Source organism: Xiphophorus maculatus, chromosome 20 (assembly GCF_002775205.1).
Source record: "Xiphophorus maculatus strain JP 163 A chromosome 20, X_maculatus-5.0-male, whole genome shotgun sequence".
In the NCBI taxonomy this organism is placed as follows: Eukaryota; Metazoa; Chordata; class Actinopteri; order Cyprinodontiformes; family Poeciliidae; genus Xiphophorus; species Xiphophorus maculatus.
In genome coordinates this window covers 3,199,464-3,223,981 of record NC_036462.1, presented here as the reverse complement: position 1 = coordinate 3,223,981, position 24,518 = coordinate 3,199,464, and the positions used below count along the sequence as shown (strand labels likewise).

General features: G+C 44.7%; 2 protein-coding genes across 3 annotated transcripts in view; one reads left to right on the top strand and one right to left on the bottom strand.

Moving 5' to 3' along the window:
* Positions 1–12,901, top strand: part of stab1 (stabilin 1) — a 58,335-nt gene extending 45,434 nt beyond the window's left edge. For both annotated transcript variants that reach the window (XM_023324592.1, XM_023324593.1), the window contains 12 exons: positions 506–638; positions 707–767; positions 2,908–3,052; positions 3,766–3,899; positions 4,115–4,280; positions 5,364–5,470; positions 6,837–6,956; positions 7,571–7,705; positions 11,097–11,201; positions 11,852–11,998; positions 12,323–12,415; positions 12,546–12,901. In XM_023324592.1, coding sequence (XP_023180360.1) covers positions 506–638; positions 707–767; positions 2,908–3,052; positions 3,766–3,899; positions 4,115–4,280; positions 5,364–5,470; positions 6,837–6,956; positions 7,571–7,705; positions 11,097–11,201; positions 11,852–11,998; positions 12,323–12,415; positions 12,546–12,605 — 1,406 coding nt within the window. In that variant the 3' untranslated portion in view covers positions 12,606–12,901. The remainder of the gene's footprint in view (positions 1–505; positions 639–706; positions 768–2,907; positions 3,053–3,765; positions 3,900–4,114; positions 4,281–5,363; positions 5,471–6,836; positions 6,957–7,570; positions 7,706–11,096; positions 11,202–11,851; positions 11,999–12,322; positions 12,416–12,545) is intronic.
* A 2,419-nt stretch (positions 12,902–15,320) lies between these two features.
* Positions 15,321–24,291, bottom strand: ccdc71 (coiled-coil domain containing 71). The gene is made up of 2 exons (XM_005808556.3): positions 24,189–24,291; positions 15,321–18,090 (listed from the first exon to the last, which is right to left on the bottom strand). Exon 2 carries the CDS (start codon positions 18,078–18,080, stop codon positions 17,013–17,015), a length of 1,068 nt encoding a protein of 355 aa, XP_005808613.1. The 5' UTR covers positions 18,081–18,090; positions 24,189–24,291; the 3' UTR covers positions 15,321–17,012.
* Positions 24,292–24,518: the final 227 nt, after the last annotated feature.

Genomic DNA, 24,518 nt, shown 5'->3' with positions numbered 1-24,518 from the left:
ATTCACTGAACTCCAATCCAGAACCGAACAGCATTCTGGGAGATGTAGGCAGAAAAAAGACTTTAGCCACTCTCATGTTAGCTAAGTAAAGTTGGTGGAATTAACTCACTCATTCATTCTTTGGTTACTTAGCAACTCATTCATTCTTTGGTTACCTGGCAACAACCTGTTGAGTACCTGGAAACAGCTGAGCAGCAGCAGTTCAAGGTTTCAGCACGATGCTGCACAACTGTTTAAAGATAAAAAACAACGGCAAGGAGAGAAAACAGGATCAAACAGGAAAGATCACATCACATTACTGTATACAATCAAAATACAATACTTTGACCTTTTTGAATTCTGCACCAAAAAATTAACTAAAGTATGAAAAAACTAAAACTGCTACTATAACTAATCAAAACTAAACAATATTTAACTAATAAAAAACAGAAGAAGCATTTTAAAAACTAATTAAAACTAACTGGACAGTCACAAGGAAATAAACCCTTCCTCCGTGCCGCTGCAGCTCCCGACCTCTGCTCCGAATACAACGGCGGCTGTGACGTCAACGCAGACTGCAACCAGACGGGGCTCATCGTAAACTGCACCTGCCGCAGCGGTTACCAAGGAGACGGCTCCTCCTGCCAGCCAATCAACAGGTGAGCCCCAGATTCCCACCGTTAGCTCCCGCCGTGACGTTTCCTCCAGCTGCTGTTTCTGTCTCCAGATGTGTTGAGCAGCAGAACGGCGGCTGCAGTGACTTCGCTTCCTGCAAGTTCACCGGACCGGTGAGTTTTCTTCGAGTCATCGGCAGAAAACGGCTTAAACATTTTGTACATTATTTTCTAATGAAAGAATAGTTGAGATAAAACCTGAAAACTCGCCCAGCTGATCCGAAAGCTCCTCGTTTCTCAAACAGCCCAGTCTAATCTGGAGACGCACCGATCCGATATCAGATCTGTATCGATCACGAGACTGGAAAAAATCTAGATCTGGTATCAGTCATTATGGCAGATCTATTCACTCTATTTCTACACTTTGTGCTCTAAGTGACATCATGCTTTATTATTTATTTTTTACTGTGTATTTACAATTTCTAATTGCACTTTCTGAACCATTTGAAAGAAGATTTTTTTTTCAGTTTTTTTTTACATATCATCACTTTCATGAAATAATAGCCTAGATGATTTTTTGTCAAAAGTGATTTTTTAAAAAAATTTTTTTGGGGGGTTCTCCGGGAGTATGGGGTACCGGGCCCTTTGATACGGGCTGTCAGGTCCCTGTATGACCGGTGTCAGAGTCTGGTCCGCATTGCCGGCAGTAAGTCGGGCTCGTTTCCGGTGAGAGTTGGACTCCGCCAGGGCTGCCCTTTGTCACCGATTCTGTTCATCACTTTCATGGACAGAATCTCTAAACCAGCCAAGGTGTTGAGGGGATCCGATTTGGTGGCCTTAGAATCTCATCTCTGCTTTTTGCAGACGATGTGGTCCTTTTGGCTTCATCAGATCGTGATCTGCAGCTCTCGCTGGAGCGGTTCGCAGCCGAGTGTGAAGCGGCCAGGATGGGGATCAGAGCCTCCAAATCCGAGGCCATGGTCTTGAGCCGGAAAAGGGTAGAGTGCCTTCTTCGGGTCAAGGGGGGGGTCCTGCCCCAAGTGGAGGAGTTCAAGTATCTCGGGATCTTGTTCACGAATGGGGGAAGAAGGGAGCGGGAGATCGACAGGCGGATTGGCGCAGCGTCTGCTGTCAAGCGGGCGCTGTACCGGTCCGTCGTGGTGAAGAGAGAGCTGAGCCAAAAAGCGAAGCTCTCGATTTACCGGTCGATCTACGTTCCCACCCTCATCTATGGTCATAAGCTTTGGGTCATGACCGAAAGAACGAGATCGCGGATACAAGCGGCCGAAATGGGTTTTCTCCGTAGGGTGGCTGGGCTCTCCCTTAGAGATAGGGTGAGAAGCTCAGTCATCCGGGAGGGACTCAGAGTAGAGCCGCTGCTCCTTCACATCGAGAGGAGCCAGTTGAGGCTCGGGCATCTGGTCAGGATGCCTCCTGGACGCCTCCCTGGTGAGGTGTTCCGGGCACGTCCCACCGGGAGGAGGCCCCGGGGAAGACCCAGGACACGCTGGAGAGACTATGTCTCTCGGCTGGCCTGGGAACACCTCGGGATTCCCCCGGAAGAGCTAGAAGAAGTGGCTGGGGAGAGGGAAGTCTGGGCCTCCCTTCTGAAGCTGCTACCCCCGCGACCCGACCTCGGATAAGCGGAAGAAGATGGATGGATGGATGGATGGATGGATGGATGGATGGATGGATGGATGGATGGATGGATGGATGGATGGATGGATGGATGGATGGATGGAAGGAAGGAAGGAAGGAAGGAAGGAAGGAAGGAAGGAAGGAAGGAAGGAAGGAAGGAAGGAAGGAAGGAAGGAAGGAAGGAAGGAAGGAAGGAAGGAAGGAAGGAAGGAAGGAAGGAAGGAAGGAAGGAATTTTTTTTTGCCAATGGTCATTAATTTAGGAAGGTAACTAAAAAAGTCAACCTGTTAGTTTTTGTCAGTTTCTTTATTATTTATTTTACATTGGCTGTTATTCTTCTAATTGCACTGACTGAACAAATTAAAGTTATTTTTACATATTTGACCAGCTTGTGAAGCTATTGGTGGACTAAATGTGCTGTTCTGGTGCAGACTGACAAAATAAATGTGTAATTCAGTACATTTATGTCTGTGTTTTAAAACAGAAACGTTTGAAGTTAATTCAGCAGTTTCTCTGTATCAGATCTGCCGATACTAAACTTCATATATTGGTATCGAAACTGAAATAAGTGGATCGGTGCATCTCTGGTCTACAGACGCGTCCTGCGCTCGTGGAGAAGATGTCAGTTCGCTAAATAAGGGCCAGATCTCGTCTCCATTGTGATTTCATCCCTCAGAACGAGCGCCAGTGTGAGTGTCTGCCAGGGTTTGTGGGTAATGGAGTCCAGTGCCTGGAGAAGGTGATGCCCCCTGTTGACCGCTGCCTGGAGGAGAACGGAGGCTGCGACCCAGTGGCCACTTGCAAGGACCTTCATTACCATGGTAACGCATCTGTTTCCTGTCTTTGGTTTGTGTTTGATGGTTCCCAGCCGGCGAACGATGTTTCCTTACAGCTAAAGCAGCTGCAGCACATCTGTCCCACCGTTCAGCTAACAATAGTAATATAATGTCTTAATTGTTGCATGACTTTGTCTTTTTGTGTTTGTTATGATGTGAAGCACTTTGAAATGCCTTGCTGCTGAAATGTGCTAAAAAAATAAAATTTGATTGAATGATTGATTGAACAGTAGCGCTAGCTAACAGCAACTTTAGCTCATCTGTCCCGCCACTCAGCTAGCTTAGCTGTCTGATGCAGTTTCTATAACCGATCTGTAGAGGGCGCCGACAGTTCCTGAACATTCCTGAAAGCTGCTTAGTGTTGAAACACTATACCGCTGATGTTGCCATGGCAATAAATAAGCCACTGCACGTTTTGGCAAAAGCTGTTACCATGGTGACACAGCTGTAGTATTTTTTTAATACAAGTTTCCATAGCAACTTATTGAAAGTTGTGAGCCACCAGCAGCAGTATTAAAGCAGTAGCCATCTATGTCTCCATGGTAACCACTGAATCCACAGCGGCTGGCCTTCACAGCATCCCTGTAACCATAGTGACAGTAGATTGATTGTTGAGCTCGTTAAGCCTGGAGCTTGTTAGAGGCTGTTTTCCAGTTTATCTGCTCTCAGGGTGAATTTAGCCTTCGGTTGTTCCTCAGCCAACACAGCCGGAGTCTTCCACCTGCGCTCCCCAGAGGGGAAGTACAAGATGAACTTCAGCCAGGCGGACGCCGCCTGCCAGGCTGAGGACGCCACGCTGGCCACGTTTCAGCAGCTGGGGGACGCTCAGCAGGTAAACAAACCCGAACCGAAAGCTTCTGACTTCCTACTGGGACCGGGAGTTTCTCCAGAGTTCATGGAGGAAAGTGATCTTAGGAAGGAAGCCAGTTTTATCCAATTAATCATCAGAATAATCGATTACTACAGGTAAAGAAAGTGCTGTGAGCTGAAGCAGCCGTTGGGTTTCTGATTTCCTCTTGGCGTAACGTTCCTGTCGGGTCTCTGCAGCTCGGGATGCATCTGTGTGTCGCCGGCTGGATGGCAGGAGGCAGGGTGGGCTACCCGACTCGCTTTCCCTCTGACAAATGTGGCGACAACCACGTGGGCCTGGTGATGTACAGAGACCCGGTGGACCAGAGCAGCGAGTACGACGCCTACTGCTACCGGCTCAGAGGTACTGCGGCAGACAAACTACCTGCAGTTTCTGCTCAGAAATGAACAACGTTTCCATTAACCATATTACGGCACAAATTGGAATTACAAAAATTCATTTGCTTAATGGAAACAGAAATTTCAAAAAGACTTGTGATAAAGAGTCTAAGCGCTGGGATGAGGTGGTTCTTCAGCTGAATTGAATCAGATGTATTTTACAGAACTGCAATGAAAACTAACAGTGCACTGATTTCCTTAATTTTGGGAGATCAGTGAAGCTGATCTTATCAGCAAAGGTCTAAAAATCCACCGCTGTCCTCTTCCGCTCTCCTGGGTTTGACTGACGGCCCATCTGGTCATGTCTGCAAGTTTGCAGTTACCAAAAGTCGCCCCATTTCTGCCAACTCAGTGACTTTCCTGCTATATTTAGCAACATTTCAGACAAGAACAGTTGGCATCGGCCAGAATCAGGAGGTCCGATTTTTTAAAGATCGGTAATTGGAGATTGGCCAGTAAACTGCAATCGCTGCACTCCTCATGAAAACACTTTTTCTTATCACACAAGTCATGTGATCAGCAGCTGGATGTTACTACTGGCGAAAGCCACAAATAAGACAACAGGAAGTGGTCTTCTTTGTGTTTTGTTTTTGTTTGTTTTTTTCAGACAGCGTGCAGCTGGCTCCTCCAGAGCTCTCACAGCATCACACAGCTCATAAAACGTCATTGGGACATGTTGAATCCATCGCTGTAATTTAAAATTGCCGACTTTCCCCAAAACGCTGCATATGTAGCCGCTCGTAGCGGCTTGTTGCTCCAACGCTGATCTCTCCTCTGATTGGCTGATAGATAATGAGCACCATGTCTTTATTATGAATGTTATCTCATAACTGTGTACATCATGATTTTTAATGACTTGAACAAACTTATTCACGTGAATTTAATTAGATTTCTTATTTATTGAAAACACCTCAAATGTGAAATTGTGTTTTTTGGACTTCAGCAGAATATAGTCAAAGTTTTCTGAACATTTTGTTAATGGAAACGCAGCTGCAGCTTCCAGCTGTGAAGTGCAGCTCCTGATGGCGGTGTCCATGTCTCCGTGCAGAGGTGTCCTGCTCGTGTCCTGACGGCTACGTTGGAGACGGGGACTTCTGCAACGGGGTCCTGACCAGCGTCCTGGCAGCAACCAGCAACTTCTCCATCTTCTACCGGGTGAGTCTGCTGCCTGCCAGGCTACGGCCGCAGGTCGAACACTAAGATCCACCAAACTCAGTCCAGTCTGACTCAGCCTGACCGGTTCTGAGGGGCAAAATTACAAGATTTTAATCTGACAGCAGCACGATTAAAACATTTCTTTGCTGTTTGAAGTAACTTTAAAATCCTGATTAAAGCAGGAGTTTGTGGGGGATTTTTATGAGTTACACAATCAAACTTTTATAGACATGTTGCATGTTACTGTTCACATCCGGAAATTTCTCACATATGCACAACGCTGGAGGGCACAAAGACAATTTTTCCACTAGCCATTCGTAGCCGCGCCGCCGCGGTGGAACAGTTCCCTTAATAGGATGAAACCTGGAGATGTAGATGTATTATTAATTTAGTGCAGCACACCACAGCAACGGGAAAATAATGCTGAAAAACCGTTGAAGAATAACTCAAAATCGCTCACATTCCTCATTTTTCTTGCTCTGTATGTCAGCTACGCTACGCACAGACTCGTTACTATAGCAACTGTCTGACAACAGTTCCACTATCAGGATTAAACACCAAAAACACTCACACATTTCCCACACCAAGAACAGAACATTCAGTCCATTACAATTTTCTGTTTTCAGGCTTGATGTTTATTTTGTGATTATTAATAAATGATCGTCTGACCACAGCAGTGATTGATTAGCTCATTAAAAGATCTGCTCTACTGAGGATCTGTCAGTCGGTGTGTGAGTCACCTTTTATTTTTTAACTGACCTGAAACACACAAAATTCCACAGCTTCATATCTCCATGTTCTCATAGTCAAGCTAGCATAACTAACCTACTTTTCCTCACTTTTTTCTTAATTAATCTTTTTCTTGACCTTGTTATCTATTTTTCGGAATGTTGACAATTAGCAGCAAAGCACAGCGTCCCTTTTTCTTTTATACATCAGGCGTACCTTTAATATTTAGCGTGTTATGTTAATAACTTGACAGCTGAAACCATCTAGTCGTCATCAGCCTGCAGCTTGTTGGGGATCTTGTGAGCGTAACGTCACGTTGCAACATGTCAGTAGCATTAATTTGCGTTTTTTATCAGAGGAATAAATGGGGGTTCATTTTTCTAAGTGAGTCATATTTCCACTTACAAGCTAAATATTTACAGGCTACTAAGTATTTAGATCAAAAGCTAAACATGTAGGTAGCGAGCTAAATGTTTATCGTGCTAGCTTACTGTTTAAGTGATATTGGTTAGCATGCTAAATATTTATCTTGCTAATGAAATACTTAGCCTGCTAAGTGCTTGCAGAGCCTGAGGTCGTTGTTTGAGGAAACAGAAAGTTTGTGTGACTGGTTTCTGAGTAAATGGTTTTCTTGTAGCTGCTGTTGGACTACGGCGGCTCGTCCTCTGAGGGCCGGCAGCTCCTCGAAATTTTGGCTCACAGGAAGTCTGACGTCACGCTGTTTGTTCCCCATAACTCTGGATTCACTCAGAACCAGGTGAGCTGCAACACCTGCTCTTACTGCGTCTTCTAAATTAATGTTCAACCCTAGTGAATAGATTCTGAGCAATCATTAAGAGACAGCTTCATTCCTTTGTGATTAAAACAAGCTGTAATGTAAAATTGGCGACTTTCCCCAAAAAGTTGGCTGGGAACCAGTCTGCTGATGGTTCCCAGTCTGCTGATGGTTCCCAGTCTGCTGATGGTTCCCACTCTGGTTTGGGCCGGTATAGGTGCTGAATGAAATTAACTTCCTGCTCGGTTCTCCAGCATTTTGTTTCTCTGCTCCTCAGCTCTGAAACAAAACTCCCTGAAAACCTTAAAAACTCAGAGTTTCTTTAAATGAGGACTGAAAACCTGTTTTCTGCTTAAAATCTGAATTTATTTTCTTTAAATTTCTTTTTTTTTCTCACAGTTCTTGTTTTTAGCACAGTTTTCTTTATTGTCCTGTAAAGACTATTGCGGAAATATGGCAGAAGCTCGACCCAAAGTACCGCATCAGGATGCCTGGTTAGCCAGGCCCTAGGCTTTACACCGTGGCCCATTGGACCCGTTCAGAACCAGTGTGTTCAATGAAACTGAGCCACTTTTTGTTCTGTTTGGTCTTTTAAGTCTCTTTCTGGGAGAGATCTGGAATATCACACCTCAGCCAATCACAGCAGACGACCATTTAAGGATCTGAAGCACCAGGAACGCATCGCATCGCGGCTCGGGTTCAACCTGACCGTTACCTACGGCAACAATGAGGTAAGGACGCACAGCAGCAACCGGCGCACAAAACGAACCCAAACCTGGTCGGAGTGACTTTATTCCTGATTGATGAAGAACATTTCACTCACAGGAAACAGATTTTCACCTGAATATTTGTGACCAATCAGCAGAGAGAAGCCAAAGGAACAGTAAAAGCAATCCTGAATTCAACCAATCAGACGGCAGGAACTCAGGAAGTGATACTGCAGCTAATGAGGAAGAACAGGGAGGAAAGAGAGTGAAGGTTGAGCTGCTGGTCGACGTCAGAGACCCTGGAGTCGATGGGGAAGCAGATCTAGACTCCGGCTGGAGAAAACTGAGAAACCTGAGTTTCTTCAGGCTCTCCAGCTGGACTGCAGTCAGAAACAGATTCAGGCTCAGCTTATTACAACAGGAAGTGGTGGAGAGTAAAACAGTTAGGAAATGGTTTTTAAAATCTGAGAGCTGCTTCATGACGGGGTGAAGAAGAGTTTGACCTTCAGCAGGGTTTTCCTTTAAAGGGCCAGCATCATGTAAAATGGACTTATTTTTAGCTTTAGATCATGTTAGAACAAACCTAAAGTGTTGCTTTGATTCTTTCATGCATGTTTGAGAAATCCTTTGATCTCCATGGCAACCACTCAGCTGTGCAAAACGCCTGGGTGGACCTAGCCCCGCCTTTGAGGTGAAGCTCCTCCCCCACTCAGGTCCTTTGGACTAGCTAGCAGCAATTAGCAAACACCTGGAGGAACTGCTGATCTCATTATAGGAGCTGCTACTCTGAGCAACGCTGGTAAAAACTTTGTTAAAGGGTCAAAGGTTTCAAAAGAGCAGGAGTTTTTAAAGAGACAGAGGCCCAGTTTCAAGATGTTCAATTACAAAATATATACACATATAATATTTTTGAAACAACTGATGGTGACATAGTTACTTGATTATGTTATAAAATGGCACTATTTGCCTGAAAACAATGTTCTGATATAACAGAGAAACCTGCAGTTTCTCTGGAACCAGGTCGGATCCGGGTTCAGACAGAAACTCTGTTGGTTTTTCCAGCTCTACTTTAATTATTTTGCATTATGGCTGCAGACCAGAACCATCTGTTATTAACCAGAACCGTAGAATCATTGAAAACGTCTAATCGTCCTTCTGGGTCGTCTGAAACATGAGAAATCACTAAACAGAACCATTTTTAAAAAGCTTCACCGGATCATTCCTCAGCTGCTCCACTTGTCTGTGGCGTCCCACTGGGCTCTGATCTTAGTCCACTTTGGTACTTTATGTTTTTCCTTTCAGATCCACCCTGAACCAGTTAAACTAACTTAAGCTGTTTGATTGTTTTAAAATCATAATTTAAGATCACAGCACAGTTTGAACTTTAGATTTCACGACGACATTTTCTAACAGACAAGAGCTGGTTTACTGTTTAACCTCCATCAATTGGGAAATAATCAGAAATGCTCAGTAAAGACAACAAAAGAGAGAAACTGGCCTATTTTTATTTTCCCAACATGTTGTCTCAAGGCTTCTTACTAATAAATAATTTGATCCAACTTCCTAAAATATTCAAGTTTAATTCCTTATTCAAACTACTAAAAAAGTTTCTAAGGAACCAAGCAGAGCGTTGAGTCATTGACTGTGCAGCAGTCCCTCATAACGAGCATGCATGTGGCGACAGTAGAGAGGAAAACTCATCACCAGTTTCACCAGACCAAGAGTAGAACATCAAGAGGTTGTGGACTGGCCTAGTCAAAGCCAGGATCTCAGTCCTATTAAGAATGTATGGCTGGGTTTCTGATCATAACCAGTTCAGTTTAGGAAGACAGGAGTCCAGGTGTCCAGTCAAATCTGCATCTGGAGGCGTCAATATTCATCTGATGGGAACCAACATTCATGTCAATGTTTGGCTTATGTAATTATTAATAATTATACTTAGTCATTTATTATTAATAACATTTTTAACGTTTTCTTAGCTTGGGGGAAGCTAAAGAACCAGACTCAACCAGACTGAAATTAAATTCTGGTTCTGAAGGAATGAAGTCGGCAGAAACACAACGAGAAATAATCACTGGCTGATTTCTGATTCAGTCTGATAACTTATTAAAGCAAAACCAAATGATCCCATAAACCACTCTTCCTCTAACTACCCGCCACATAGGCTAACTACCCGACATTCAGGCTAACTACCTGACATGCAGGCTAACTACCCACCACGTAGGCTAACTACCCGCCACGTAGGCTAACTACCCACCACGTAGGCTAACTACCCGACACGTAGGCTAACTACCCGCCACGTAGGCTAACTACCCACCACGTAGGCTAACTACCCGACATTCAGGCTAACTACCTGACATGCAGGCTAACTACCCGACATTCAGGCTAACTACCCGACACGTAGGCTAACTACCCGCCACGTAGGCTAACTACCCACCACGTAGGCTAACTACCCGACATTCAGGCTAACTACCTGACATGCAGGCTAACTACCCGCCACGAAGGCTAACTACCCGCCACATAGGCTAACTACCCACCACGTAGGCTAACTACCCGACACGTAGGCTAACTACCCGACCTGCAGGCTAACTACCCGACACGCAGGCTAACTACCCGACATGCAGGCTAACTACCCACCACGCAGGCTAACTACCCGCCATGCAGGGTAACTACCCGACCTGCAGGCTAACTACCCGCCATGCAGGCTAACTACCCGACCTGCAGGCTAACTACCCAAAACGCAGGCTAACTACCCGCCATGCAGGCTAACTACCCGACCTGCAGGCTAACTACCCGACACACAGGCTAACTACCCGCCATGCAGGCTAACTACCCGCCATGCAGGCTAACTACCCGACCTGCAGGCTAACTACCCAAAACGCAGGCTAACTACCCGCCATGCAGGCTAACTACCCGACCTGCAGGCTAACTACCCGCCATGCAGGCTAACTACCCGACCTGCAGGCTAACTACCCGACACGCAGGCTAACTACCCGCCATGCAGGCTAACTACCCGACCTGCAGGCTAACTACCCAAAACGCAGGCTAACTACCCGCCATGCAGGCTAACTACCCGACCTGCAGGCTAACTACCCGCCATGCAGGCTAACTACCCGACCTGCAGGCTAACTACCCGACCTGCAGGCTAACTACCCGACACGCAGGCTAACTACCCGACCTGCAGGCTAACTACCCGCCATACAGGGTAACTAGTGACGGAAAGACAACAGTGAGTTGTACTGAATGATGAAATGAGGATCCAATCAAACAAACGAACAAACTGATAAAATGGAAAACTGATAATAACTTTTCCTCTTTATTCGCTGGCTCCTCTTCCTCCCCCTCCTCATCTTCCTCCCCCTCCTCCTCTTCCTCCCCCTCCTCTTCCCCCTCCTCTTCCTCCTCCGGTTCCCAGAGCTGTAAGCTGGTGGACCAGCGGCTGCTGCTGCTGTGGGACGTTCCGGCTGTCAACGGGATCATCCACGTCCTGGAGGCGCCGCTGACAGCCCCCGCCCCCCTGGTGAGTCACGCCCCTGCCCCTTTAGCTGAGGCTCTGGAGGCCCACGTTGACCCTTGACCCTGGTGCACATTTATATTCAGCTGACCATCTGGTGCAGGTCCAGAAGTGGGTTCTGCTGGTCGGTTCTGATCCTGGATCTGCACCGTCACCAGAACAATTTCCTGAACCGACCAAATGAAATCTCAGTGAAGAAAGTTATTAACTGTTAGCTAGCAATGGAGACGGACTTCAACCTCCTGGAAAAATAAACATCTGGCCACCAGGGGGCAGCGCAGCAGCACCGCCTCTCCTGATTGGCTGGCAGTTTGTTGTTGCCGGGCGGTTTTACGGCAGAGAGCAGATGACTGAACTGTTGGAACAGGAAACAGGAAGTGAGGGTCCGACCTTCTCCGTGTTAATGAAGAGGAGTTCCGACATCAGGAACCAGCTGGTACCGGATCTCGGACCCGGAACCAGAACCGTCTGTTCCTAGCTTCCAGCTGTGCAGCTTTTCATTAATTATGGATCCAACCAGAATCAGAAGATCTATAATCAACAATTCATCCGAGGTTGACTGGGGTTAAAATAACGGGTCCAGTATGGTCCAAATCTCCTGGTTCTGACTGGACCAGAACCAGGAACATCAGTTCTAACATTCCTGTTTCCTCCAGGTGATCCACAGCAGCACCGTAGGCCACGCCCACTCCAGCGGCAGGGTGGCGGCCATCTTGGTTACGTTGCTGGCGTGTGCGTTGGCGGCTCTGGGGTTCTACCTGTTCAGAAATAAGATGGACGCCTTCAACTTCCACTACTTCAAGGTAACACCTGTGGGGAAGTTCTGACCCGTCTGGGTCCAAGCTTCCTGATCCTTGGCCTTTAACCAGCCTCCCAGTGGTTCTGCAGGGTTCTGGATCGTCTGGGTCATCTGAACGGTTCTAGACGTTCTGGATCAATTGGACCGGTTCAACCAGTTTACTAACCCTTAAATGGACTCTGAACCCGTTTCTCTGACCTGGTGGTTCCAATCTGACGGATTTGACCCATCGATTCCAACCTAGCTGTTCCGACCCGGTGGTTCCAACCCGTCAGTTTGGACCCATCAGTTCTGACTCGGCTGTTCTGACCCAGTTTCTGTGTGACAGAACGAGGATGAGGACACTCCGACCCGGCCCACGCTGTTCTCCATCCCCAACCCGCTCTACAGCGGCTCCAGGGCTGTCGCCGAACCGTTCCAGGTGAGTCAGTCCGCCCGGTTCTGGATGGACTGGACCGGGCCACATGTGGATTACATGTGTTTATATGGCGGTTCTGTGCCAGAACCACACCGGTTTGGGTCACAGCTGAACCTCTATTTCTTTCTCACAGGAGGTGAGTGCAGCACCAGAACCAGCAGAACCGCCAAACATTCTGGACTTGGACCAGTAAAACCAGTAAAACCAGTTCTGCCTTCCTGGAAGTGACCCATCCACATTGTTTTCCAGATGTTTGCATTAGTTTGGTTTTTTACCCGACAACAAGTGACTCCAGCAGTTACAGGAAGCTGGTTGATCCAGATTTATCATTACTATGAATGATCTGATTCTGATTAAAAGGAGATTAAAATCAATACTTTCTCTAATTCTGCAACCAAAACTCTCTGGTTCTCTGTCTGGTTCTGCTCGTCTCTCAGATCTGTTCTTTTGGACCCAGAAAGAAAATAAAGTTGATTAACTGGCGACTTCCTGGTGGTGTGCTGCTGACTCTTGTATCTGTCAGATTAAAGGTTGATTCTCTAAAAACTTGGTCAGGATTTAATTTTTAATTATTTGTTCTCTTGATTGGAAGGTAGAAGAGAGAAACCCAGACTGAGTCCAGTCTGGTTCCATTCACTCCCATTATAATCGTGTTACTGATGGACGGGAATCCTGGCAATTTAAATATCGTTCTTTTAAAATCCTTCTTAGAGTTTTCCAGACAATAGTGAAAAACACAAAAACTGCACAAATTACTGAAGTTGTTTTTTGTACTGTTACCATTAAAAAATCTCCCCTTCAGTTCAACCTCATCATTGGAGACACATCGTTGATGTTACATTATAAAATAACTTACAATTAAGTTTTGGCAAAGATCAATGCAATTTTCACAGCGTTGTTGTTAGCAGCTGCTGAAAGTAACTAAAAAAGTTACTTTTAATGTAACTTAGTTACTTTCCAAATCAAGTAGTCAGTAATCTAACTGAGTTACTTTTTCAAGGAGTAATCAGTAATCCGATCACTGTTGATGACATCCTAACTTCACCATAATGCCTCTGTTGCCTTTCACAATATGCAGCAATAAAAACACGCAACACCACAAAACTAGTCTGGGTGTTTTGGTGATGACATAACGGATACCAGGAAATGTTTTATCTGCGTAGTTTGAAGAATCTAAAGCTAGGTTGGATTTGTTTATGCTTAGCAAGAGAGCCTGATGAGTGGAGTGGAGTAAAGCAGCATGGGGTGGCGCAGTGTAGTGTATCTAAAGCGTAGCCTAGCGTGATGTAGCTCCAGCCAAGTTGATGACCTCATTCTGACTGGAGCAAGCTGATTGGGCCGAGGGACATCAGAGGAAGTCTGGCCACACTGTAAAACCCTGGAAGCAGAAATAAGGTCTTGGTTAAAATTCCAGCAGATGATTTCCCAAGCAGGAGACGACAGTTTTCAGAATAAATCCTTTGTTTGGCTGCTTCTCCTCCAACAGATTAAAGTCGCTTCAGAGCTTCTGCATCTGTTCAAACCTATGAAGCCCACTGAATAATTAGAGATGTAATCACCTGCAGCTGCGCTCTGATCTCTACTGCAAACACAAAATGCTCCAAAGCTGAAGGAAGATTATATTTTAAGAAAAAATGTTTTGGTTCACGTTGGTTTAGATGCAGATAATCTGCTGCATAAGGATTTAATCTGTTAAACACGATCAGCTCTGAGAGCCTGAAATCTCCTCCAGCAGCAGATCCAGCTCACATGCAGATGATTACAGCCGAGTCATCAAAATGTTCTGCTGTGGAGGAGCAGACGGGTCACCACCAGAGCTTGTTGCAGGAGCAACAGACAGAAAAGATCCTGCAGCAGCGCCCCCTCCTGGTTGGTTGGTAATGATCTGGAGTTTCAGGGAGAACAAAATGGCTCCAAGATCAGATCATGGTAGTTTGGGATTTTTCTTTATTGTTTGGTTTTATTTCATTATGACTTTTTGTTTGTCTAATTCAGTTAGTTAGTTTTTAGAGTGAGTTTGCTCATTTAAATTACTTATCAGTTAAATATTGTTTCTTTTTTTTCCTTTGACCTTTTTTCATTTCTGGACCCCCCAAAAAATAACCAAAGTATTGTGCTTATGTTTACATCGATTGGATAATGAATTGAACAATAACTGATTGGCGTTTTCTCCCAACTTTTGTCACCATTTGGCTGCGACTAAATGTCGCTATTTTGGCGTTTCCGTATGAAGCTTGAGAACTTCATACTCATGAATATGAAGTTCCGTAATTTACTGACAGCTGACGTAAACTGCAATTTCACATCAGTCCGAAAGGCTAATAAAAATATTCATAAACACAAAACAGACAATCCGATTGGGCAATAAATCCATAATATCTATCGTGATAGGTACGTAATAAATATTAATTAAAAATAGCTAGAATATTAAATCATTTCACTGAAATCCGAGCCAGAACCGCACAGCATTCTGGGAGATGTAGGCAGAGGAAAGGCTTTAGCAGCTGAACGTCTCATGGCTGGTGACGTCAACTACTTCACTCGGTCGCTTGGTTACCTAGCAACTCACTCACTCTTTGGTTACCTAGCAACAAAGCACAGCAGCAGTTTAAGGTATGGCCTCATAACTTATTTTAAAAAACAAAAACAGGAGTAAAAGTGGCTAAAACATTCCTGACGTTAACAACCATTTAGCAAAGACGGTACTAAGAAAAACGGACTGGACGGACAGACGGACATTTCCGGGTGTGCAAAGCCTCACTAAGAAAAAAAACTGGAGCAAGTCAAACGCAAATGTTCCCATGGATTGTTTATGTTTCAGACTTGATCAAGTCCGGAGTTCAGCCATTTGGTAAACCGGTAATCCCTACTAAGGTCATTATAACATATTAAATATAAAACATAAAGATTGTTTTCAAGTCATTTTTATTGAACAAAAATGTTTTCAAAGATCATGTAGGAAATACATTATAATACAAATGTTGCACAAACAAGACTAACAGAAACGGTCTAGAAAAGGGGATGAACGTCAGCGGAGGGTTGGGATCCGGGCCACACAAACTTCACCAGCGCAGAGAAGCACGTCTGTAAAGCCCATCACCCAACACGGACACAGCCTCGGGTCAAACAGGGAAACCGCCGCCTTCATAGAAAGGACCTTCATGTTTTTCCGAAGTGGACCCGCTATTCCAACCAATCACCATCCAGGTTCATTAAGTCAATTACTGATTGCTGGTTGCTTCACTTGAAATGTTACAAACTAGTTTTATGTACCTGCTGTTTTCTGAACCATTCAAAGACCATTTAATAATTTAGATCAAACAGAAAAAGCAACTGAGAAGATTTTAGGTTTCAGCTTTTTCTCTAAGCTACTTTTATTTTTAGAACTGAAGGAAAAAAAATTGTCTTGTGAATTGTGGTTTAATAGCAGAAAATACACACGGATGTCACAGATGGCATGACGATGGTTTCAGCTGGTTCCTCAGTTTAAACACTTAGAAAAGCGGCTTGTCGTGCTCATCCCAACCTGCAGGGGGCAGCGGCGCCCAGAAATCGCTGCTCTTAAATGCACCAATCTGAAGTAGAAGTGAAAGCAACATTGACATTCTTCGAGGAGCACCAACGATCCCACCAACAATTAGCACCTGTTGATCGAACCAGTTTAACCAAGAAAAATGATCCAAACTGTTTCCAGAACCAGAACACGACTTGGATTTACAATTCATTAATAATTCATCTGGATTATTTAATGGGCCAGAAACCAGCATCATAGAGTGAAAAGGTTTTAAGTTAAATTACTGTGAACAAATGTTTTTCTCAAAACTTGGAGAATTTTCTGAATCTTAATCTGAAACCGATGAACCAATAATCACAAAACAGTTTATATTACAGGAGACCAGTTGAAATGAAAACATTAGAAGACCAGATTTGTGTGTTTTGTCTTTGTTTTTTTACGTTCTGTAACTAAGAGACATCAAATATTCCCTGCAGTAACACATAAGACCTCATTTCTCAGCCTGTTGATGCACCAACCAAAGGAACACTTTGTGAATAACTTATTATTTAATTTATGTTTCTGTGGGCCCAAACTCTTAGTGTTCATCGTCCCAGAGACACAGAAAAGGAAATTAGAAAAAGAAACTAAATATTTCCCCCTTTTAGTCGAAATTGATTAAATTAAAAAAAGATACTTTTGACCCAACATCAGCTCCATTTTCCTTCTTTCAGGGAAACGAGCAGAGCGGCAAAAACAAGTAAAAATTACTTACATTTCTAACAAAATGCATTTGCTTAAATATTTTCACAACAGCTGACTGAACTGGACACCTTCTGAAAGGAGAAGAAATTGACCTTTGACCTTCATCTACGGCAGAGCGGCTGGATGACTGTTAGGTTTAGCGTAGCGTCGACTGAACAGTGAACATGTACCAGCATAGAGACGACAGACGGCGCTTCTGTCCGGATCCTCAACACGACCCGGCAGAACCGCAGGTACGACGTCCGCTACGACCACGGACCGGACCGGACCGGTCCAGTGGAGGTCGACGGATGGGAAACACTAAGATCTGCTAACGGACAAAGTGAGTTTGGGGCGGGGCTCTCACTGCTTCTGGAACCGGAAGTCCCTCAGAACGTGGTTGAGCGGTTGGATCTGGATCACCGGAGAAAGGTTGACCTGCAGGATCTTCTGCGCTTTCCTGCAGGCCTCCGCCACCGACCGTGAATCGTCCACCTTTATCACTTTGCGTCCTAAATTTTTCTTGTCCTTCCAACCGTTTCTCTGCCGCGTGGCGCCTGTCATTCCCTTGGACCCAGGAACATCCTGGTGGAGGCCGTTGCCCCTCCAGCCGTTGCTAGTCAGGTCTGTGTGCGTCTGAGAGACCGGCCGACCGTTGGCGTAGAAGAACGGCGCGGAGTCCCCGATGAGGGCGCCGTCCAGCCGGATCGGACAGGACAGGCTCTTCTGGCTGAACAAGGCCACGGCTTTGGTGGGCGCCCCACCACCGTTCTGAGAAGGCTGAGACGGTATTCCTGATAGCGTTGGAGGGAGCCGCGGCGAGGGGAAGGAGACGGGCGGCGTCTCAGACTCCCAGACAGTTTGGATCTGGAGTCTGGCCGTGTGGAAGCCAGACAGGCCTTCGATGCTGGTCAGTCTGAGGCACGGCTGCACGTCGTCCTCCAACATTTCTACAGTTTGAATTGGTGTCCTGCTGCAGACGACGGTGTGACGGTCCACCAGAACCTCCGGAGGCCGAATCCCTTGGATCCTCGGGCTGCTCCTCTCGGTGGTGCTCCAGGACGGATGAACCTCCCGCTTCTTGACCTGAGGCTTCCTCTTCCTCTTCTTGGTGGCGGGTCTCACATTCTTGCTGACCAACTTGAGCATTTCCTCGGTCATGGGAAGGCTGGTGCAGGAGCGGTAGCAGTACACGTCCTTGCTGCGCAGAACAGTGGGCCTGTGGCCTTCCTCACTGAGCTCCTGCAGGAAGGTCACCAGCTCCTCCGTGCAGGAAAGGTCTCGAGACATCGGGCTCAGGATCTTCAGAGCGTCCAGCAGGACATTTTGTCCTGCTGAGGAGATGCGGGACCAGGAGTGAACCGCCCTCCGCTCCTCATTGGCGAACGCCAATGGCCGACGGACCAGGGGACCTTGAGGTGAAGCAGCCATGTTTGTGAACCTATAAGGGAAAAAAGTGAGTGAAGCATTAGCAAGGTCACCAGTTTAAAACAGAACCATAAACTGAACTCCAGATTGAGATTTTTGAAAACATTTGACCAAAACAGGATCAGTGGGTTTTACATGAATAAGAAAAAATTGTTGAATTTTTGACAAATATATGCAGCAGAATGAAACAGTATCTAATTAGGCCAAAGCAGCATTCAATTATATCCCCACTGATAATAAAAATCTTTACTGTTAATCAAAGATCAGTTTATTAAAGAAAAGCAAATTGGCTTTTGACAACATTTAGCTTAATTTTCCAAACCAAATACTGACACAGTTGGGTTAAAAACAGCCGCAGCGTTTCTACCTGCTACATAGAAAACTATCTTCTGCATAAGCCTGAAAACCTGAACCAGGGCAGAATATACAGACACATGATAAAACAAAACCTTTTCTGAAACAGAGTTGATGTGAGCCAAAGCACTTCACACTTTGAGAGCAGAGATGGAAACAGGCTTTCCAAATAAGTAGCGAATTTTTACCTCACAGCCATTTCCACTGTTACAATTACATTTCTTCATATACGGCTCTGGACAGCGCATAACATCACCAATACTAGCTGACATGACAGAACTATTACTACTTGCCCGACAGCAACATGAATGCTAGTTTGCGACCTCTACTGACCAAATTACGCTTTGCGTAGCCTGGTAGATTCGCTCCAAACCAGCAGAAGGAAACTCAAATTTCCATGACAGTCGGATGAAAACTTAACTACAGATGACAGAATATAAACGTTTACAACTGTTAACTTATGTTAGTAGCTCACCCCCATCAGAGGGTGAATGACTGAATGCAGCATGAAGTGCTTTGGAGTCCTCTAGACTGCATACACAAGTACAGGACATTTACTATTTTACAGGAGCTTCTTCTTCTAGTCTCATGTACCAGAAAACGGCCATAAAGTCCTATTTTTCGGGTCTGTATGGCCAGAGACATTGCCACTGACCAAACTGCCTGCAGGGACAGCAAAGCCCTTTTTTTCTTCTCACCAGCAACTCAAGTCTTTAGGAGCCAGACAACTGCAGCAACAAGTAGCATTCGAAGACATGGCTGGTCTGGAAGTATCAACCATGAGCTACCTGGCGATTTCAGTGAGAGGACTACTTGTGGACACCAACAGAAGAAGATAAATGGCCACATCCTCTTAATGAGAACCAAGGACTGAACAGGATATTACACCTCATTCGAGTTGAAATGTTCATATAACGACCACATTTTAGACTTTTTACCTCCCAAGGACTGGTTGCACTGGTGTGATGCAATTTTCTTCAGGTGCACTACTGAGAAAACGGGTCACATTTTAAATTCATCTCACCTTACAGTCCTGCTTCAGCGGCAAAACGAGAGAAACCGAGGAACTTACTGACCAGCCAAATCTCAGCGAGGAATTCAGATAACAGAGGCGATCGCAATTATTTGCAAAGATTTACACTCGGACTCGGTTGTGCAAATAACATGTTCAAGCAACTCTTTCAAGTGCTTGAGCCAAACTACATTATGATACAAAGTAAACGTCTTAATGAAGCTCCATTATGTGCACATGTATGACAGACAACAAAACTAAACACAGTCAGAGAGTTTGGACCACATGACACATGGGCATCATCATGACAGTGACTTCTCACTACATCGACTATGAATGATGCCTCGTCAGGGTTGACCATGGTGTATTATAAGCCTGGTGGGCTGCCAGGCTTTATTTCCCTCCCTGCCCAACCAGGCTACAGCTACAGTTAGCTTGGCCATTAGATTAGTGATGTCAAACTGCATTTCTCGAGGACAGTTTGACATCAACACCTTATCCCCGCTGTTGGCTACTGGCCTCGCATGCTCTCCAAATGTTTTCTAACTCAGCCTCTATGAGGGCTCATTATCGGACAATACCACACCAAGGTAGCCGCCAAATGTAAAAGCCTCAAATCTTGCTTGGCTCAATGCAAACTTTTAAAAGCATGACTATAACTTAGCCCTTAAGGTTTTATGATTACAATCCATATTAGAGTAAAATATTCCCACTGAGCTTCTGTAATCTATCGTCCCTGTGTCACACCAATGTGATTTCTGACTTTTTGGCTTCTTTGTCTCCTGGATATCGTGTAGAAAACTCTATTTCCTTGCAGTGATTGGTGAACGATGGTGTCTAGTAGGGATCCCACAAACTAAACGATTTCTGGACTGTCTGATTCTGCACTCTGCAATGACTTTTTGTCACGTGACAAAACAGATTTTTCCAAGACGATGTTAAATAAGGAACTGATTTTGATGACAGAAGGTCACTGTTCTGCTCCACTGCTGCCACATGGATAATGTTCAGGGTTTTTTGTTCTTTTTACTCTGCATAATAGACTTGTGACTAAGTGGACTTTTGTCAGTGTTTGCTGTGAATATAGCTAATAAAGCCTTTAAGTAGCTGTGATGCATTTTTTCTGCTTTTCTATGTCTTGTAGATCACGAAATATTAATTTCATTATGGGCGTGTTATTTTCAAGAGGATCTCTTTCACAGATTTCCATGGTTTAATAGGTCAAAGAAAAATGACTGGGAGGAGTAGCAGTTCTCCATCAGATCAGGTATTTGGTTCCTGACAACAGCAGACTTTCCAAATTCTTGACTGGGGTTCAGAATCTGCAAACCAGCTTGATTTACTGGTTTGAAGAACCGGTTTCTTCTCCTTACCTATGATACATATTTCATTTGCAAGGAGTCCAGCAGGTACTGTGGTTGCAGAACAAGCCCCAATCATCACCCTTCCACCACCATGTTTGACAGTTGGTACCAGCTGTTTGCACTGGTAGTTCCTTTAGTTGATGTTGGTCACTTTGGTCCATTATCTGTGCTTCTGTCTGATAAACCTAAAGGAAGCTTTTCTCCTTTTGGGGATTGTTTACAACTTTCTTAGATTCTTATAAAGGTTGGTGATTTAATGGTGCATTTAATCAGCAGCAACCGCTGGCTGCACCTTCCCCTCAGAGTCCAAGAACATAATAACACTGTACTTTGGTTTTGTTTGTAATATATTGACATATATTGTAACATATTGACTGACAACCAACAAGACAAACTCTCTGCTATCTATCAGTCTGGACAGGATAGAGTCACTTCTAAAGCTTTGGGACTCCAAAGAACCATAGTAAGAACCATCATAGTCCAGTGGAGGACCTACCAGGAGAGGCTGACACACCAGAATCAGAGAAGCCATCATTACCCATCATGCCTAGCGCCTGCTGTAGCAGCCTATGGGGGCAGTGTTGTGATCTGAGGTTACTGCAGTAGATCAGGACTAGGTTGAGCTCAAAGAATGAGGTCAGCTGACCACCTGAATGACCAGGTTATTCCATCAATGGGCTTTTTTCTTCCCTGATGGCGCAGGCATATTCCAAGACAGGATTCATTGGGCTCAAATTGTGACAGAGTGGTTCAGGGAGCATGAGACATCATTTTCACACACTGATTGGCCACCAGAGTCCAGAGCTTAACCCCATTGAGAATCTTTGGGATGCGCTGGACAAGGTTTTGCTCAGCCTCTACTATCATCAATGCAAGATCTTGGTGAAAAAATAATGCAACACTGGGTGGAAATAAATCTTGCGACATTACAGAAGCTTATTGAAACAATGCCACAGCGAATGTGTGCCGTAATCAAAGCTAAAGGCGGCCCAACAAAATATTAGAATGTGTCACCTTCTTTTTGGTGGCAACTTTTTGGGGGGCCAGGCATTGTATTCAGTCTTATGCATCGTCTCTTGGGGTGTTTTAACACCTGAGCTGTATTATTCACCATAAACAGACTAAGGTTAATTTACAGATCACTTAATTTGGGCACAAGTGAAAGCTCATCCAAATGCTTGATCTATAGGACAAGGAAACACCAGTCCTCCTACAAACCCTTTTTCTTGGTTAACTCTGATTCAGACAGTGTGAAAGCAAACAGACAGTTTGTCAATCTTTTTATCCTATCTTGGTAAGCCAGCATGTGCAAACAAGATATCTACTTTTATGTCTTTAAAAATGGTAACATATTGAGCTTGGGCAGATGAAATTACTGCTTTCATCAGGAGCTTGAGATGAGTTCATGGTAAATGCTGTGATGGTAATAATAGTAAATATCACTTGCAATATCTATGCCTATTTTCTCCTTTTCATCCCTTTCTCATCAGTGCATCCTAGACTCTGTGACCTTTAGCATTTTGGGTGATGTCATTAGTGTCCAATGTGAACGTCTTTCACTTTTCACTGTTGGTGGGGGCTTATGTGGATTGATGTCTGTCTGAGTTTTGGCTCCAGTTTCCATATTTATAAACTGATGTGCACCAAACTGAACATGAATATTTATTCAATGTCTATAAAATACTAATGCAAATATCTGATGGGAGTAGCCTAATTCCTCCACAGCAACCCCTAGAAAAATAAAAACAATCAGCCCCGAGCCAAGCTTTGACCAAGTATTTTGCAATTTGCCACATCTGTGGTGCCTCAAGACCTATAAAAAAACGTTTCTTGGACCCATGGTCCAAACTGCACAGGAAGATGGTCCTTCTGGTCCAAATCTACCATCTTGTGTATTTTACACCTTGTGTATCCGGGTAAACTCCTCATAGAGTTTTGGACTCACAGATTTCAAAATTACCTGTTGTGGTCTTAAAGCATTGGGGATAAATAGTTATCAAAAACTTTTTTCTGCATCAAAGCATGTGCGCAAAAAATTATCTTTCACCACAAAAGACAAAAAAGTAATAATAACTTCCACACACAAGGCCGGATCTGTACCAAAGATCCTGTGTGTAATCACAGATCAGCACTCAGTATATTCAAATAGCCTTGATATCACTTTAGCTCCGCCCACTTACAACAGGAAGTGACGGGTTTCACTGCTTAATGTCTTTGTTTTACAGTCCAGAAGTAAGTTGACTCTGCTGACTGAGCATCAAGACTGGGTGACGTAAATACCAACATATGAACCCGACTAAGATTCATGTGGCCATTATGGTTGTGTGAGATGCAAATAAACTTGGCTGAGCTACTACAAAATATCAGTGTTGATACATCTGGCAATTCCAGCTGGCTAAAAACTCATTTTTTAGCTTTGACCCACATAAATACTGTTATGTTTACTGCTGGATGCACATCAGCCAGATGGCCTGGGGATTCGTTGGATAGTGTTTGACGTTAGTGTAGACTGATTTATAAAAAACTGTTTCTCAGCACCTTGTGCATTCAAACAACGCATCAACATGTTTAATTGAAGTTGTACAGTGCTTAGTTTGATTTACAGAAACAAATAACCAGAAATGCAATTTAACAGGTTAGTACCGCAGCTAACGCTTTGTTACACAAGTGCAGTAGCCATCTTGGATTTTTGCCTCTGGGTGTTTTGGGATCTTCCTATTTCCAAAATCCTAAAATTCCACATTTGAAGGATTTATACAGCACTCCATAATTCTACTGCAAACTACCACCAGGTGAAGTTGCTTATATTTTTAAAATGCTAATATGACTGTTAAGCAAATACAATATTAAAAACTGAGATTTCTTACAAAAACCATGAAAATGTACAGGTTACAAGGCTAAAAGAACAAAGGAACCATCAGATTTGACATAAAAACTACCAATAAACCAGTCAACGCCTTGAGTAGTGAGCCATGCCGATATGTGCGCAGATTTTACGCGTTTAGTTGCTCTTGAGCGCCCCCTTTATGAACGCGGATACATTTAAAAACGCCGCTTTTCTGCGCAGTTTACTGGAGCACAGCTTAGCCTACAGTCCAACAGCCATGTAGCCACAAAAAGGAAGCTCCTTTACAACTTTCACAGGTTTATTTAGAGACGTCGCCATTTTTTACCCGGTCTAGTAAACTGCCAGCAAAGAGCTACAGTAGCCAAACACTCTCTCAGCAAATCTTCCCTCCGTCTGAGGCAGTTTTTCTGGCTGCTTCAGACCTCCAGCCGGCCGGGGCCCTGCCCACAGCGCCGCCGGCCGTCGCGTAACCGAGCTGGAGCCGTTACAGAGACAAATGCGAGGCGCAGATGGAGAGGAAGGGGCGTAATTACCTATTAACGGCGCTGTCTCGGCATCCTCCGGTCGCGGCTGGGTCGACGCTCCACGGTAAAATGGCCGCTACAACACTGGTGCGGATGACAGACCAGAGGGAAGAGGCGGAGGCAGCCGGGGAGAGAGAGCAGGGAGGCGGGCTCAGTCGGCCCCCCTGAGGGGTGGGGGTGGGGAACAAGCAACTGTTATTTCTAAAAACATAAATCTGGGGAAAAAAATAAAAAATCTATCAAGTATAGAAAACAAGTTTTTTCAACAGAAACTCTTGTTAAAAAATATAAAACACAGATAAAAGGGGGTGGGGCTTGACAACTGGGCGGGGCTTGAAC

What these genes read in the sequence shown, in the direction of transcription:
- ccdc71 (XM_005808556.3), bottom strand. Translation starts at nt 18,080, where the DNA reads ATGGCTGCTTCACCTCAAGGTCCCCTGGTCCGTCGGCCATTGGCGTTC.